This window comes from Pantherophis guttatus, chromosome 4 (genome assembly GCF_059756535.1).
Source record: "Pantherophis guttatus breed Tessera chromosome 4, ASM5975653v1, whole genome shotgun sequence".
Classification (NCBI taxonomy): domain Eukaryota; kingdom Metazoa; phylum Chordata; class Lepidosauria; order Squamata; family Colubridae; genus Pantherophis; species Pantherophis guttatus.
Window position 1 is genome coordinate 29,127,204 of NC_142066.1, and position 17,247 is coordinate 29,144,450.

Below are 17,247 nucleotides of genomic sequence, written 5' to 3' on the forward strand. Positions count from 1 at the left end.
AGTCATGGGACACTTTACTTTACAGCCATCGTGATTCACTTAACAACCAAATAGATGTGACATCGTAAGCCCATCGTGGTCACATAGTTTTATGCTTAGTGACCACATCACTTAGCGACTTGAGTTGATGGTAAAATTGTGTCGGCTAAACAAATAATTCCCTCAACAATGTCAAACTAGTTACTAAGTCTGCATTACTATTAATCTTCTCATCGTTCCTATCACCCATCTCCTCCCACTTATGACTGTATGACTGTAACCTTGTTGCTGGTATCCTTACGATTTATATTGACCGTTTCCTAATATGATTTGATTGCTTATTTGTTCCCTATGACTATCATTAAGTGTTGTACTTTATAATTCTTGATGAATGTATCTTTTCTTTTATGTATTCCGAGAGCTTATGCACCAAGACAAATTCCTTGTGTGTCCAATCATACTTGGCCAATAAAGAATTCTATTCTAAAGAAGAGCTAGCCGAATCATGAAAGGCCTTCTCTCTAAATAAGAGTTTCCCTTGTGAAAGCTAGGAGAATTGGAGTATAAAGTATTTGCTGCCCCAAAGAAGGAAAATAACAACACTGTCAAGTCTTTTGGTTGCTTTTTAATTTCTAAAATACATATAAAATATAAAATCCATTGGAAGAAGACAAAAAGGGAACATTTGTAAAACATAAATTTTGGGGCTAGCAATCAAGTTGAAGGAAGAACCAACCTGTTGAAGAAAGATGGTACACAGGCATAATTTTGTGAACATTCCTCATAATTTTGTGAACATTCCTTAAATCGGTTCTCCAACCTTGGCAACTTTAAGACTTGTGGACTTCAACTCCCAGAATTCCTGGCTGAGGAATTCTGGGAACTGAAGTTCACAAGTCTTAAAGTTGCCAAGGTTGGAGAACCCTGCCTTAAACTGCAGATTTTTGGATATGCAGCGTACAGTCCCTATAATTTTCAGCCAGTACATTGAAAATAAAGGGAGATACATTTGGAAAAAGCTAGAAAAAACACAAACCTGAAATATTTGAGTATGAATGGGAACAAATACTGCTGCCGATGTACATCCACTGAACAGGGAGTTACAATTGGTTGTAACTCAGAATGAAGTTACTGAAAGTTACAGTAGTCCTTGTTTAGTGACCACCTCATTTAGTGACTATTCACAGTTGTGATGGTGATGAAAAAGTAACTGCAGTAAATTCTCATATTTATTATCTTTAACAGGTCTATAAAGTAAAGGGGAGCTGAAGATGTGTTTCCATTTAGCGATTGTTTTGCTTAATGACTGAGTTGCCAGTCCCAGTTTTGCTTGCCAAATGAGAACTACCTATACTATAAAGAAATCTGAAGGTTAAGAAATAGTCGCAAAGATATTAAATACAGAATAACCAATATCCCACCAACTAAACATTTTATCCCACAAATCTATTTAAAAGTAATTATTTTCCCAATCTACTTTTCCTATGTAGAATATTCTGGAGGGGAAGCATTATAAAGATAGGATAAAGGTAATATGTGGGAATAGAGGTAAAAAAAAAATAGAAATAGCTGTACAATATGAAGTGCATAACTGAAGCTCCCTAATTTTGTATATGTGTTGCATATAAAAGGCAGGATCAGTTGCATAATTATGCCATCTTGATTTTTTTGACCTCCCCCCAAATACTTCTACTTTTACAATAATAAGAAGACACTTTTTAAAAGATTACTAAAAATTTTTCGAAACAAGCAACAAGCACAGATTCCTGTGGCCTGTTCTTCAAACTTTAAAAAGTTCAATGATTTTTTCAACTGCAATTTAATAGATATTTTATCCACGCTGTATTTTTGGTCCCAAGAGGCAAATATGAAAAGACAGAAAAATCTGCAATAAAACCAACATGTTATGAAACAGATTCTTATTTAAACTCCATTTTAAAATGTTTTCTTAAACCCCCCACGAGAATCCTTTTACATTATGTTTCAAGTTGCCTTCCATTTGCAAAAACTTTAAAAAAGATATATTTTATATATATACTACCAATTCGCCTCCATGTTTTTCCCATTAAAATACGTGTTTAAAATAAAAATTGGTTTCTATATATAAAAAAAGTAGGAGAATTGTCTGCCATACTTCAGGTTATCAAAAAGGGAGATTATTCATTTAAAAAAAAAACTACAGGAGGAATATATTGTTCCCTCATTTGCAAAAGTAAAAAGTGGCTATAATCTACATGTACATAATTACAAAAACAAGAAGCAAACATTTCTCCAGATATTAGGAGAATAGGCCGATAGAATGGCATGATGTCATATCATTTTGCCAGCAAAATATTAATGTATTTAATTCATGGTAACCTCTCAGACTAAAGAAATGCCCAGTATATGATGGCACAACTTTAACTTCCCATGTCATGGGAGGCATATAAAAATACAGGTAGTCCTTGATTTACAACCCTTCCTTTACTGATATGTTTGAAGTTACAACAGCACTGGAAAATAGTTTTCACGCTTAATGACCGCTGTAGCATCCCCATGGTCATGTGATCAAAATTTGGATGCTTCGCAGCTGGTTTCTGGAAAACTAAGCCAATGGGGAAAGCCGGATTCCCTTAACAACCACATGGTTCATTTAACAGCTGCAATGATTCGCATGACAGCTGTAGCAAAAAGGTTGTAAAATAGGGCACCACTCACTTAAAAATAGTCTTGCTTAGCAACAGAGATTTAGGGCTCAATTGTGGTCATAAGTCGAGGACTACCTGTACGCAAACGAAAACCGTGTACTTATAATGCAAGAGCCCCCTCGGATCAAGTTACCCATTGCATAGAATTTTGTCCCATGAGTGCTTTCAAAAACTGCGAAGAATGAATGCATAGCTAAATTGAAAGGAGCAAAAGTCTCCTTCCAAGATAAATGGAGAAGTTCCCCTATTGTAAGTCACTCTTTTTTCCGAAGGTGGATGTAGACAATCCCACTGACAAGGGCCAAGGGAAAAGCAAGCCAGGCTAGCACAAAACAGTGGCCATAAGAGCCGCCAGGCATTCGTCCCTGCTGGAAAGTATCCACATGGATAGTGTAGATCAAGGCAGCTGTGAACACAGAGGCAGCTGGGAAGAAACCAAATAAAGGTGAATTAGGATCAAGTTACAGCTCCATCTTGCTTCCCTTTCTTCAGCAAGTAACCCAAAATTACATCCTTCCTATCTATATAGACAATTCCTAGAGTGCAAAATCTTACCAGCCACCTATTCAGATCTGCAATAGGCGTCCCAGGATCAAAGAATTCAGAGCACCAGAGCTAAATGGGCAAAATGGGGGTGGGTGGGAGGAAGAGACTTATGCTGTTTGGGATGTTCTTCAACTACAACTTCTAATTGGTAATTCTGGTGGGAATAGCTGGGATCAGCATTTCTTAACCTTGGCAACTTTAAGACATGTGGACTTCAACTCTCAGAATTCCCCAGAAAGCAATTCTGGTTTGGGAATTCAACTCCCAGAATTCCCAAACCAGAATTGCTTTCTGGGGAATTCTGAGAGTTGAAGTCCACCCATCTTAAAGTCACTCATCTAAAGGCTATTTGAAGAGCCAAGCTTTGCCACTCTTGAACTCCACTTAACTCGGGCTTGCGAGGTCCTTATATTAAAAAGATAATTTGGGCAAATGGAACATAACCAGATTCATCCAGGGTTCCAATGAGCATTTTGCATATCCTTCCAATTAAGTTAGACCTTAATATGCTGGGGAATTCTGGGAGTTGAAGTCTACACACTTTCAAGTGGCTAAGGTTGAGGAACATGGATCTATGCAATGCCCCCTTCCATTTACATGTTGCACATGGAAACATCCGCTCCCCTACAACTCGGCCCAAATCTTTTTTCCTTTTGGATGCTAACACCTTTCTCTTGTACTGTGATTTTACAGCCTTCAAATGGTGATTAAATTGGACCAGGGGCGAAATTCAGCAGGTTCGGGAGAACTGGTAGTGGAAATTTTGAATAGTTCGGAGAACCGGCAAATACCACCTCTGGCTGGCCCTAGACTGGGGTGGGAATAGAGATTTTGCAATATCCTTCCCCCATGAGTGGGGCGGGAATGGAGATTTTGCAATATCCTTCCCCCATAAGTGAGGAGGGAATGGGGATTTTGCAATGTCCTTTCCCCATGAGTGGGGAGGGAATGGGGATTTTGCAGTATCCTTCTGGAGTGAGGTGAGAATGGAGATTTTGCAGTATCCTTCCCCTGCCACGCCCACAGAACTGGTAGTAAAAAAAATTGAATTCCACCACTGAATTGGACCCTTACCAGTCAATATCTGGAAAATTCCTGTGGCATAAAACAGGCTTCCCCGCTTCATCGTGTAGAGCTGCCACATGAAAATAATGAAAGCTAAACTGGAGAAAAGAAGGCTTAAAACCATGAATGCCTGGACTCCATGAAGCCATTCTGGGGAGAGAAACCATTGAAGAGAAAAAACCATTAAGAGCAGACCTTATCAATCTGCCTTCTCCAGTAAATTTTCCACCAGCCCAAATGGTTAAAGCATTATTAGTCATATATACTGGGAAATTCCGGGAGCTGAACATCTGAGGAGCACCTGGTTTGGGAAAGGCTCCATAAATGCATCCTTAATCTTGAAGCAGAATAGTGAAAATTACACAAGCATGCAAACTTCTCTCCACCTTCTTGCCAAGTTTGACCCTTTCCTGCAGATTGTAAGAAATGACCAGGCTGGGCACAAGGGAGGAGTCAAACGCATCATAAGTCATGAGTCCCTTCACGCCCACCAGAGATCTAAGTGCAGCCCACCTTGAATACATTCTTAATTCCCGCTCATTTCCCTTGTCTATTAGTAGCTCAGGTTCTTGTAGAGATCTTAAGTTTGCAATAAATCTTAATACTCATTTGAACTGCCTGAATCTCCTGATTTACCTGCCAATTGAAGGGAAGTGGCCATAGATGGTCCTGAGCCATTTCCACAAAACACAAACTATATACTCACTACTGTCAGACACCGGGTGACAAGTCCAGTTTTGGTGCTGGTTATCCATCAGACATTCATTCCAGATGTTCACTGTTTCTCTGTTAGGCAGAACCCACCATGACTAGAACAAAAAAACAAAACAAAACCCCAGCAAAGGCAAGGAATTAGGACAAAAAAGATGAGGCCAAAGAGGTCACCTTTCCAAATGGGTGAATGTTAATAAACTGCCTCCAACTCATCACTGGTTGGGGAATCCAAATAAAATCTTATTTTTATAATGCCAATCCCCTGTTCTAGCAGGACACCCTATACCAATGATGGCTAATCTTTTTGTCATCACGTGCCGAAATGCAATGTGTGTGTGACCCCCCTCCCGTGCCCCACCCCCCCCACATGCACACGTGACCTCCCATGCTCCCCCACCCCCCTGTGCATGCACGCGCCTCCTGCATTCCCCACCCTCCCTCGCATGACCCCCCGCGCTCCCCCATGCATGCGCATGCGACCCCCACATGCACCCCGCCTTGCATGCGTGGCAGAGATCTGAAAATCAGCTGGCTGGCAGGAGGAATGCACACATGCTGAGCTGAGCTGGGACGATGGCTCGTAAGCTGTCAGTGCCACCCCTGGCATGCATGCCATCGGTTCGCCATCACGGCCCTATAGCATTTCAGACAAGTGGCTAGCCAGTCTCTTCTTAAAGACCTCCAGTGATGAAGGACCTACAACTTCTAAAGGCAAATTGTTCCACTGATTAATTGTTCTCGCTGTTAGAAAGCTTCTCCTTAACTCCAAGTTGCTTCTATAGATAGATAGGCAAAATGAATGAATGACTGAATGAATGAATGAATCCTTGAAATTGAACTACATATTATACAGGCAATCCTCAAATGTATGACTGATTTTTTATTGACCAATCAAATGTTCAAATAGACCTATGTTGAGGCTACTTATGACCTGGATTCAAAGTTCGGGCATGTCCAAACTTCGGGCACTCAGCAACATGGCTGCATTCACAAACATTTGCATTGTCCCATGATCACACAATTGCCTTTTACAACAGTTTCGACCAAAATCATTATAGAAAATCATTGTTTCACTTAACAACGATGGTGATTTGCTTAATGACTGCTGCAAAAAAGATTGTAAATGAAGTCAGTCATGTGACCGACCCATGTTATGACTATCATGGCTTACAACCATAGTGATCAAGCTCCATTATGGTCATAATTGGGACTACCTGTACCTGTAATTGTAAAATTTGTTTTCCCATCCTGTGGAATCAAGGAAGAAAATTTATTCAATGGAACAAGAGGCATTTGAAAACGTTCTGGCTTTCCAAAATATTCTTTCCACAACTTTTTCTCTTCGAGCTTTTCTTCTGTAATTGGATTTATGTGCAGTCTCGTAGTGATGCTGCCAAGCTCTGGAGGCTGCCACACATTCCTGAATCTTTCTCCCAAAAACTTCTCTGAATGTCCCTCTTCTACGTTGTTCTTTCCTGGTACAGAGCCATTCCTTCATTTTCGTCTCTTAGCGGACTTAGGGCAACTTTTGATTTTTTTTTTTTAAAGGTGTCATATACAGATAGTCCTCAACTTATGACCACAATTGAGCCCAAAATTTATGTTGTTAAGTGAGAAATTTATTAAATGGATTTTACCCCATTTTTCTTACCACACTTGTTAAGTGAATCACTGCAGTTCTTAAATTAGTACCACCATGGTTAAGTAAATCTGGTTTCCCCTTTGACTTGGCTGATCAGAAGGCCGCCAAAGGGCATCACATGATTCTGGGACACTGCAACCGTCATAAATGTGAGTCAGTTGTCAAGCATCCGAATGTAAATCACGTGACCTTGGGGATGCTGCAATGGTCGTTAAGTGTGAAAAACGATCATAAGTCACTTTTTTAGTGCCGTTGTAACTTTGAATGTTCACTAAATGAACTGTTGTAAGTCGAGGACTACCTGTACAGGTAATCCTCAACTTACAACCATTCCTTTAGTGACCGTTCGAAATTAGAACAGCATTGAAAAAAACTGATTTACAGCATCCCTTGTACAGTATGAGCACAGCAACATGGAGACACCAGGAGCATCCTTTTGGTGAGACACAGGCAGAAATCCAACAGGTGACACTTCTTTTTTTCCCCTGTGGCCAGGAGGGAAAGGAAAACAATTACAGGTAGTCCTCAACTTACATTCATTTAGTGATCATTCAAAGTTACAACAGTACAGAAAAAAGAGACTTGCGATCTTTTTTCACACTTAAAACTTACAATATTCCCATGGTCATGTGATTAAAATTTGGACATTTGGCAACTGGCTCGTGTTTATGACGGTTGCAATGTCCCAAGGTCCTGTGATCCCCTTTTGTGACCTTCTGACAAGCAAAGTCAATGGGGAAGGCAGATTCAACGACCGTGATAATTAATTTAACAACTGCAGTGATTCACTTAACAACTGTGGCAAGAAAGGCCGTAAAATGTGACAAAACCCATTTAACAACTGTCTTGCTTAGCAATGGAAATGTTGATCTCAATTGTGATCGTAAGTCGAGGACTATCTGTATTTAGGCTTCCTGAAGATGTAACTGGTGGAAACCCTAATCTACTATTAAAGAATCAGGTTTGGGGAGCAGTGAAAGGGAAAAGTTGCATGGAGAGAAATAAAAGAAAAGGGGGTAAAGCAAATCTCTTACAAATTACTTTCACTCCAAGTGATACAGCAGGGGACACAATGTAATGTATCCATCAAATGTCTCAAACACAACCAAATATTTTAAGGCAGAGTTTCTCAACCTTGTAATTTTAAGATGTGTGGACTTCAACTCCCAGAACTTCCCAACCAACATTGGTAGCTGGAGAATTTTGGGAATTAACATTCACCCATCTTCAAGTTGCCAAAGTTGAAAAACACTGTCTGGAGGAATTCAGCTGTATGGTAATTTTGTCTTATTTTGTTTTGTTGGAAAGGTACAGATTCCTCATTCAAGATAAAATTATTAATGAGCTAAACAAGTCATATGTCCAAATTGTTCGAAGTGGAACCAGGATTCATGGTTGTAACCCAGCCTTTTCCTGTGTTAACCGGCATGGTTCTGTGATTTTTTAATCAACAAACTAATCCTGAAGGATTTGTCAGAGATTCCTGAAGCAAGGAAAGAGACACAATTTGTTTGTTCAAGAGAATTATCTGTCTCTTTTCCAGCAGAGTTTCAAAATGCCAGCAATGACAATTCACCATTCAAAATACACACACACACCCTATCTTAAATCGGAGGGGGTTAATATCAATAATCTTCCCAAAACTAGTTGTCAGAATAACAAAATATGGGGATAGAGACATATTCTTTGGGATCAGTAAATAGCAGAATAAGACAATCTTTTATTTAAAGAAATCTGTTTTAAATTTAAAGGAGGGGAAAAAAATACAGTACTTAAAAAAAAAAAACGCTTAAAAAATTGAGCCCATAAAAGTTTTTCAGGTTGTGTCATATCCCCCATCAGAGTTGTTAGTTGGTGCTTGTTTCCCAAATGCATTTTTGTTTACCTTTTAAGAGGGCTCTCCCAAAACATAAAGGGTGTGCATAAGTATGTTTACAGATGTGTAAATATATTCTGCTTTTGGGGAGAAACAAAGACCAATTAGAAATGCAAGAAGCAAGAAGAATTTCAGGCAGAAATGTAATGCCATTGGGGAGTCTTTGAAGTGTCTATGGCCTTCTCTTAGGCTCTACTCTTGACATCTGAGGAGCAATTATCTTGAATAAAAATTATGGCTGGCATTTTCAAGGGATTCTCTTCAGATCAGTTTATGAGAATCCCTCACACATATTTAGCTTGTGACTAAATCTTACTATTCTTAACAGAGAGATGAGTAAACGTGTAGAAGCCAAGATCATCTGGGGCACATCTGAATGTCCTTTAACTGCCTTTAACTTTGGTTCAAACTCTGCCTAACCAAACTTAAAGAAAACAACCAGATGTTATAGCATTCCTCTCATCCTTAGCCCTTAAATCAAGGCAGATTAATTTCTTATTTTTCTGAACTAAAAACTGAAGGGGTGTTTTCCATCTTCTCTTGACACCAGCCTTGCTATCCACATAGCTGGTGGTTTGATGGTGATCAAGCTTATATTGCAAAAGATGAGAGATCAAGGTAACTACCTCAATATGTCCTTCATTTTTATCATTATTTTTTCAGCTACAGATAGTGATGATGGGTAGAAGTAAGTTGTTCAGCATTTGTTTTTTAATTCCAACCCACATATGTGTAAAACCTTCATCCTAGCAGTAAACATTTTATTACCTGGATAAACAGATGATGAGCACATACTAAAATATAGAAGAACAGGTTGCTGATATAGGAGAAGAGGCAGAACCTGGAGGGAGGTGGAGTCAAGGAAGCAGTCAGCCTGGAGTCTTTACATTCCCACCAGCAATCCAATTCCAGCCCACCTTGAATTCTGTTGACTCTTATCTAGCACCAATTTAGTGCTGACCATTCATTGACTAGATTCTTGTATATAGTCATAAGCAATAAATCAGCTTAACTACAACTTAACATGTGGTCCTCAATCTTCATGCCTGATAGCTATGGGTTTTTTTCCCCCCAAGTGAAATGCTGAGCAAAGTTATTTACTATCCTTGATTAAAACCTGGTACCTCATCAAAGAGTCAGAGGAAATTGTCTCTACAGTTGAGCTTACTAAATCATGCAGCACCCCTTGTGAAATCCAGATGGCTGGACAATTCTGAGAATTGTAGCGTAACAGAACTGGGCACAGAAGGGTAGGGAATGTAGAATTAGCTAAGCAGCTCTCAAACGAAACATTGAAATTGCAGATTAAACACTGGAGTATTTCAGTTCTTATTTACCTTGTCCAAGGTGGCTACGAAGAGTAAAATGAGGATAAGAACATGGAGGGCTGTGACCGCAAAGAGAAGGAAACTCATCCTGGAAGCTGCATGGAGAGAAGAAAAACATAGATTAAGTTTACACGTGTCCTTCCTTGTGGCTGGTTAAAGAAAGCAGAAACTACTGTCTTCCCAAGCAATATTAATCCCACTGTGTCTCCTCAAACTGATAAATTCTGCTCTCTCCAGATTCTGCATCCCAGAAGCTTTCTCCGTTATCCAGTCATTCCCATATCCCTTTCCAAGGATTCACAACTCAATTCCAAAGGGGGAAAAATGAAAAATTTCTCCCGTTACTCAGACCTTAGCCAGTTTATTCCAAATTGCCTCAGGATGCTCACTTTTTGAAGCCCGTCCTTAAATGCAACGTATTTCCTCCTTCCTCCTACCCCCACATCAGAGAAAGCAGAATCTGGGCTCCTGCAGCTAGTTTAAATTCCTGTGGCTGTAAGCCTGGCTTAATATGATCCAGATGTTTTAGAATTATGTGAGCTGTGGGCAAGAAGAAGGAGGTAAAAAGGGGTAGTAATTGCCTAGCTATGTTGCCGCCCTTTTCAGTCCCATCAAGACTGCACACGCGCACGCATACACACTCACTCACAAACGGTTTGTTTTCCTCCAAATGGCAAAGAGGGAATTCAGTGTTTCTCGACCATGGCAACTTTAAGACATGTGGACAGTCTGCGTGCCTCGGAATCATAGAGTGGAAGGGATTTTGGAGTTCTTCTACTCCAACCCACTGCCCATGGCAGGAGATGTATCATCTCAGACATCTCAGGGTTATCCAATCTTTTCTTGAAATCCTCCAGCAATGGAGAACCCACAACTCTTAAAGTTGCTAGAGTTGAGAAACATTGCAATAGGCAGTGCAGAGCAGAGAAAAGAAATCTGAGGCTGAGTTTAGAATTAAGCAATAAATGCCACTTTTTTTTTTCAGTTTGTTTTAGTGCCAAAATTCCCGTCACTATATAGCTTTGCCAATGAGGAACATGGCTCAGATTTGTGGTTTTCTTTCACACTGTCAAATTTATCATCAGGTATTCCATTAACAGAAAATCTGATTCTCTAGTGGGGTTACTTGTAAGACCATATTCTGGCCGTAATCCATGGGTTGCATTCCTACTCTGCAATTTAAGATGTACATTAAAAATAATGTACCGGTGTTCATTAATCTGGCATTTAAAACAGATTTAATACAGGTAGTCCTCGAATTAAGACCACAATTAAGCCCAAAATTTCTATTGCTAAGTGAGACAGTTGTTGTGAGTTTTGTCCCATTTTACGACCTTTCCATAGTTATTAAGTGAATCACTGCGGTTGTTATTTAGTAATATGGTTGTTAAATGAATCTGGCTTCCCCCTTGACTTTGCTTGTCAGAAGATCACAAAAGGTGATCACATAACCCTGGGATACTGCAACCGTCGTAAATATGAGCCAGATACCAAGCATCCATATTTTGATCATGTGACTATGGGGATGCTGCAATGGTCATACGTGTGAAAAACTGTCATGAGTCACTTTTTTTGGTGCTGTTATAATTTTGGTCACTAAACAAATAGTTTGTAAATCGAGGACTATCTGTAATTCATCACCTTCAATTTATGAATGGAAGAATTTTGGTTAATCTATTAATTCAATTGTTTTGGAGAATTCAATTCTTTAATCTATTGTAGATCATACCATAGAATATGCTGGCCCGGGCCCGGGGTGAAATTCAGCAGGTTCTGACAAGTTCTGGAGAACCGAAAGCAGAAATTTTGAGTAGTTCGGAGAATCGGCAAATACCACCCCTGGCTGACCCCAGAGTAAGGTGGGAATGGAGAGTTTGCAGTATCCTTCCCCTGCCATGCCCACAGAACTGGTAGTAAAAAAATTTGAATTTCACCACTGGCCAGGGCTGTTGAAAATTGAAGCTTAAGCCCCAACCATAACTTGGCCAATGATATGAGCCATCGGAATTTTTGACTTGGCAATATCTGGGAGGTCCCATGTTACTCATCCCCAAACTCTAGCACGGATGACCAATTCTCTGAGGCTTAATCATATGATTTTGAGATGGGAGGCATATATTATTATTACTTAAATAAAATGGAAGTGGCCTAAATCTTGTAAAATCTCATCTGAGCATTTGGGAGATAACAATAGCACCATTGTCCTTCTCCTCTAGCAAGAAAACGTTTCGGGGTCAAGCCTTACTAATGGCCTTCAAATTCCTGAGCTTTGAAGAAATATTTCACTTCATGTTTTGAACAGTTCTTAACCTTTTGTGTCTTGGGCCCTTGTTAGAGACAGGTGAAACCTACAGGCCCCTTCTCAGAAACGTATTTTTAAGTGTATAAAATAAAATAGTGAAAATGTTGTAAATGTTGTAAATGTTATCCCATCAAAGTCCACTGACACTACCACCATCCCCTCCCGAAATCTATCCATAGACCTTCAACTCTATGGATTGCAGGTTAAGTGTCCCTGTTTTAGAATAAAACAGGGACGTATAATAAAAAAAATAAGAGAAACCAGCTATGCCTTCTATGGCTGAGAATTTTGGGAGCTGTAGTCCTTATATATCTGGGGTTTTAATTGGACAATATGAGTGTAAACAAGAGGATAACCACAGATATGACAACTCAGAGTAGGGCTGCAGTTTAGCACAGGGGTCTCCAACATTGGCAACTTTAAGCCTGGTGGACTTCAACTCCCAGAATTTCCCGCTGGGGAATTCTGGGTGTTGAAGTCCGCCAGGCTCAAAGTTGCCAACGTTGGAGACCCCTGATTTAGCAGATCTCATTATCCACTATGTGACTGCTTTTCAACCTGATGTGCTTCTTCGCTAATGCTGCAATATTATTCTTGAAGGGGCATTTCCTTCATTTGTAATCTAAACAGAAATTCTCCATGGACTAAAGCTTAATTGTTAAAACTCTCTTCTGCTTTCTGTTACACATGGACGTAACTGCCAAGTGACATTTTTCAGACTAAAAAAGGCGTTCCCTTCCTTGAGTAATTCTCCACCAAGAATTGGAGTTTCCTGACCTAGGCAGTAAACAACCTTCTCCAATCCAGGAGGGGATCAGAATAGGAAGGCTGTAAAAGAGTTAATCTACTGCTGAATCAAAAGGCACCCCTTCTTGGAAAGTTTGGTTACTCTGCAAAGATGCCTAAAACTGCATAATTATAAGGTAACACGCACAAAAATAAGTTCTGCAAACTTAGCAAATTCTGCAAACTCCCTGCCCTGCAAAAAATAGGGAAAACCTTGAATAATGCAGCATAAGATTAAAAGGAAGCACTGCTGTATTGGAAGAGACGTAAAGGTAGTCCTCGACAATTGAGCCCAAAATTTATGTTGCTAAGTGTGAAATTTGCCCCATTTAAAGACCTTCTTTGTCACATGTTAAGTGAATCATTGCAGCTGTTAAATTAGTAACACCGTTGTTAAGTGAATCTGGCTTGCCCATTGACTTTGCCTGTCAGGTCACAAAAGGGGATCATATGACCCCGGGACACTGCAACTGTCATACATATGAGTCATTGCCAAGCATCCAAATGTAAATGATATGACCAGGGGGATGCTGCAATGGTCATAAGTGCGCAAAATGCTAAGTCATTTTTTCAGTGCTTTGTAAATTTGAACCGTCACTGAATGAACTGTTGTAAGATGAGGATTACCCTGTAACTGAAGGAAAGTTTGCATAGAATGAACTATAGTTTACAGCACACAATATTCTCTACATATTTATTCAGCAAAATATAGAGCCAGTGAGACTTCTTCTGAGTTTGTGTACATTGGGCTCCAGATTTAAGTTAAAATTCTACAGGCAGTCCTTGACCATTCATTTAGTGACCTCTAGAAGTTACAACGGCAGTCAAAAACATGATTTACAACCGTTCTTTGAGCTTACAACCCTCACGGTATCCCCATGATCATATGATCAAAATTTAGGTGCTTGGCAATCAGCATGTATTTACAAAGGTTGCAGCATCCCAGAGTCATGTGATCAGTACTTGGGACCTTCCAGGCTGGCTCCCTACAAGAAAAGTCTGTGAGGGAAACCATGGCCAATAACCATCTAACTGCAGTGCTTCACTTAAGAACCATGGCGAAAAAGGGCAAAATTGGGTGTGACTCACTTAACAACCACCTTGCTTAGCAACCAAAATGCTGTTCTCAATTTGGTCATAGCTCGCGGACTATCTGTATTTAAATCTTAAAAGTTATAAGGTAATCTGCATGAAATCCAGCAGTTTTCACTGCAAGGCCATTTTAAAAAGCTTTTCGGCTTGTTCCTTCTGCCATATTTAAAAGTTGCTTAACAGGATACAGCAAACCGAAAGCAATCAAATGTATTAACAATAAGTGAGTTGGGGTTTGCATTCGGTTGTGATGTAATAAACCTATTTTAGAAGAACATAATCCAAAAGTGGGGAATCTGTAGTTTTCCAGATGTTGAATGACAACTCCTAGCAGCAGCCCCAAACAAATGGCAAGGACAGAAGTGAGGAATGCCCCAAAACTTAATGGGACAACACCCGGAGGAGGTTCATACACGTCCACCATCCCCTTCTTCGCAACTTCTCACACCCAGATTTCCACCCCAATAAAGTCGGTGTGGAATGAGAGCAAAACCGAAAGCCCTAAAAGTTTATTTTATGTCAAAATTTCTCGCACTCCAGCCTCTTGCTTGTTCTCAACAACATCCCCCTGCCTCCCAAAAATTAGCGTTTTGAAATCTATTAAGAATCGCGATTGGCTAAAATTTGGGGATTCGGGAGGTGGAGCCTGCATTGGCGGCTATTCCACTACTTCCCCCCCCCCCCAATAATTTTAAATGTAAAGTTTCATAGAGGTATGGAAGTATAACGTGCCTTTTCGGACTTTTTTTATTTTTTAAAGACTACTGTTAATAGGCTAGCCAAAATACGGTGCCAAACAATTAAAAAAAATAACTCAACGAAGGCAACGATCCGCGTCCGGAAAGGAAGGCGCGAAGGATAATGGATGTTGGGCGGGTGAGAAAAGCCATCGGTGGAGAAAGGATGGGCGGTTTAGGGATTAGATTAGATGGCAGGGGGGAGTGCGAGTAGATCGGCCGTCTGATAGGACGGCGCCGTTTCTCTCCCTTCTCCCGATCCTTTTCCAGCGAGTAAAGAAACCGTTTGGCGTCCTTCGTCGCCTTCCCGCCTCTCACGACTCCCCCCCAACACTAAACTGATGAGATCCTTCCTAAACCCCTCCAAAAGTCCACTCCCCCCCCCCCAACATACACCGATTCTCATTTCGATCGGTCTCAGAACGACCCACTCGCAACTTCTCGCCCACCCGCGTGGGTTTAGTTACCTGTTGGCAGCGCAGGGCTGGGCAGGGGTGCAGCCGATCGGTCTCCGTTGGCGCTCAGTGCTTCTTCGGAAGTTTTTTCCTGTGGACTGCCCCCGCTTCTTTTTTTTTTTTTAAATACAAATTTAGTTCATCCTGCTCGTACCACGTTCTCCTCGCCCTGCCCTTGGCTCCTGGCCACGAGGGTGGGAACAGAGAGCGCGTGGCTGGCCTGACGCCTCCGAGAAGGGAACTGGGGGAAAAGGCTGGGCCGGGGGTCGCTTGAGAGACGCCCGGCTTTTCGAGAGAGTTGGGTCGCTCCCCTCTGTTGGTGCCTCTGCTTCGTTTTTGCCAGTAGTTGCAAGGAGAGGCAGATGCAGGTAGTCCTTGACTTATGACCACAATTGAGCTCAAAATTCCCATTGCTAAGCAAAACATTGAGTTTTGCCCCATTTTAGGACCTTTTCTTGCCACAGTTGTTAAGTGAATCACGGCAGTTGTTAAGTTAGTAACACGGTTGTTAAGTGAATCTGGCTTCCCCATTGACCCTGCTTGTCAGAAGGTTGCAAAAGGTGATCATGTGACTCTGGGGGCACTGCGACCGTCATAAATATGTTCCAGTTGCCAAGCGCCTGAATTCTGATCATGTGACTGGGGGGGGATGTGCGAGAAAAGGTGGTAAGTCACTTTTTTCACTTCCTTTGTAACTTCAAATGGTCACTAAATGAATGGTTGTAAAACCTGCAATTGTTTTCCCCTGCCCTTCAGGGAAAAGTCACCTGTTGGATTTCTGCCTGTATCTCACCAAAAAGACCAATGGGGAGGAAGGGGCAGTCTTGGTGTTCTTACACTCCTGTGCTCAGAGTGTACAAGTGATGCTGCACAGCCCAAAATTCAGGAGTAACATCTTATTAGAGACCCCTTGGAGTTAATGTATAGTATATTGGGCGCCCTGTTGGATTCACCTCTGATCAGACTGTTCCAATTCTTTGTGACTTGATGGGGTTAATTTGTCCCAAAACTCGTTATCAGGAATGGCTCCTTTGAGTTCTTGTAAAGTTATGCGTGGGTCAGATATCCAGCCACCTTGTCTTCTCTGCTCAAGATAGTCCATACTTAACACCATACTTGAGACCAGAATTTACTTTGCTAAATTCTTTTCTTGCTGTGTTTGTTAAGTGAATCACTACAGTTGTTAAAAGTGAATCATTAAATGAATCTGGCTTCCCCCGTTGAGTTTGCTTGTCAGATGCCAACTAAGGTCTCGAATGGCAATCACATGACCCTGGAACATTACAATCATCATAAATACATGCCGGTTGCCAAGCGCCCAAAATTTTGATCATGTCACCATGGGGATGTGGCAACAGCCATAAGTGCAAAAATCAGTCATGTAAGTCATATGTCTTTCGGGGCCATTGTAACTTCAAATGGTTGCCAAATGAATGACTGTAAGTGGAGGTCTACCCGTACTTTCTTTTCAATTGCCTTCCATTTTCCAGTATCGGGATCTTTTCCAATGATTTCTGCCTTTGCCTTTTGTATCCAAACTATTTAAACCAGGGGTGTCAAACTCAAGGCCCGCGGGCCAGATCCGGCCTGTGGGGTGCTTAGATCTGGCCCGCGATGTGGCCTGGAAACAGCAAAGCCTGGAAACAGCAAAGGACTGGCCCGTGGTGTCTCTGCTGGCAAAAAAACGGAGCTCGGGAGGGGTGGGGGGCTCTGTTTTCACTGGCAGAGGGCTAGCAAAACAAACTAAAAACAGAACAAAAGGAGAAATGTTTCCTCTTTTGCATTTGAGCATGTAAGAAGGGACAGGAAAGGGGAAAGAGAAAAGAAAAAGATGGGAAGAGAGCAAGGAAGGAAAAAGAAGGAAAGAGAGGAAGGAAGAAAAAAGGAGAAGGAAGAAGAAAAGAAGAAGGAAAGGAAAGGAAAGAAGGAGGGAAGGAGATTATAATGAGGGTGAGGTAAGGTCTCTGGGAAGTGCTGCTAAGTTAGCGCTTGGCCACCACAGATGCCCCGACACGAGTGACGAGCTGGCCACGCCCAC

The 17,247-nt window shown here is 41.1% G+C and overlaps 1 protein-coding gene across 4 annotated transcripts; it reads right to left on the reverse strand.

The window, feature by feature from the left end:
• Positions 1 to 589: 589 nt before the first annotated feature.
• On the reverse strand, positions 590 to 15,550 carry EMP3 (epithelial membrane protein 3 (MAM blood group)). 4 transcript variants are annotated; one of them, XM_034419457.3, is made up of 5 exons: positions 15,222 to 15,550; positions 9,847 to 9,932; positions 4,984 to 5,086; positions 4,287 to 4,427; positions 590 to 3,090 (listed from the first exon to the last, which is right to left on the reverse strand). In XM_034419457.3, exons 2-5 carry the CDS (start codon positions 9,922 to 9,924, stop codon positions 2,921 to 2,923), a joined length of 492 nt encoding a protein of 163 aa, XP_034275348.1. In that variant the 5' UTR covers positions 9,925 to 9,932; positions 15,222 to 15,550; the 3' UTR covers positions 590 to 2,920. The 4 variants fall into 4 exon arrangements, with proteins under 4 accessions (XP_034275348.1, XP_087747974.1, XP_034275350.1 ...); XM_087891848.1 differs by lacking the exon at positions 15,222 to 15,550 and adding an exon at positions 11,567 to 11,615; XM_034419459.3 differs by lacking the exon at positions 15,222 to 15,550 and adding an exon at positions 10,227 to 10,458.
• Between the last annotated feature and the right edge of the window lie 1,697 nt (positions 15,551 to 17,247).

Bases quoted from the DNA above. Each gene is read 5' to 3' on its own strand.
- EMP3 (XM_034419457.3), bottom strand. From the start codon at position 9,924: ATGAGTTTCCTTCTCTTTGCGGTCACAGCCCTCCATGTTCTTATCCTC. The intron at 5,087-9,846 runs GTAAATAAGAAC...TTTTTGTTCTAG, and splicing joins TCGTAGCCACCTTGGACAAG to TCATGGTGGGTTCTGCCTAA. The intron at 4,428-4,983 runs GTGAGTATATAG...TTCTCTCCCCAG, and splicing joins TCACCCGGTGTCTGACAGTA to AATGGCTTCATGGAGTCCAG.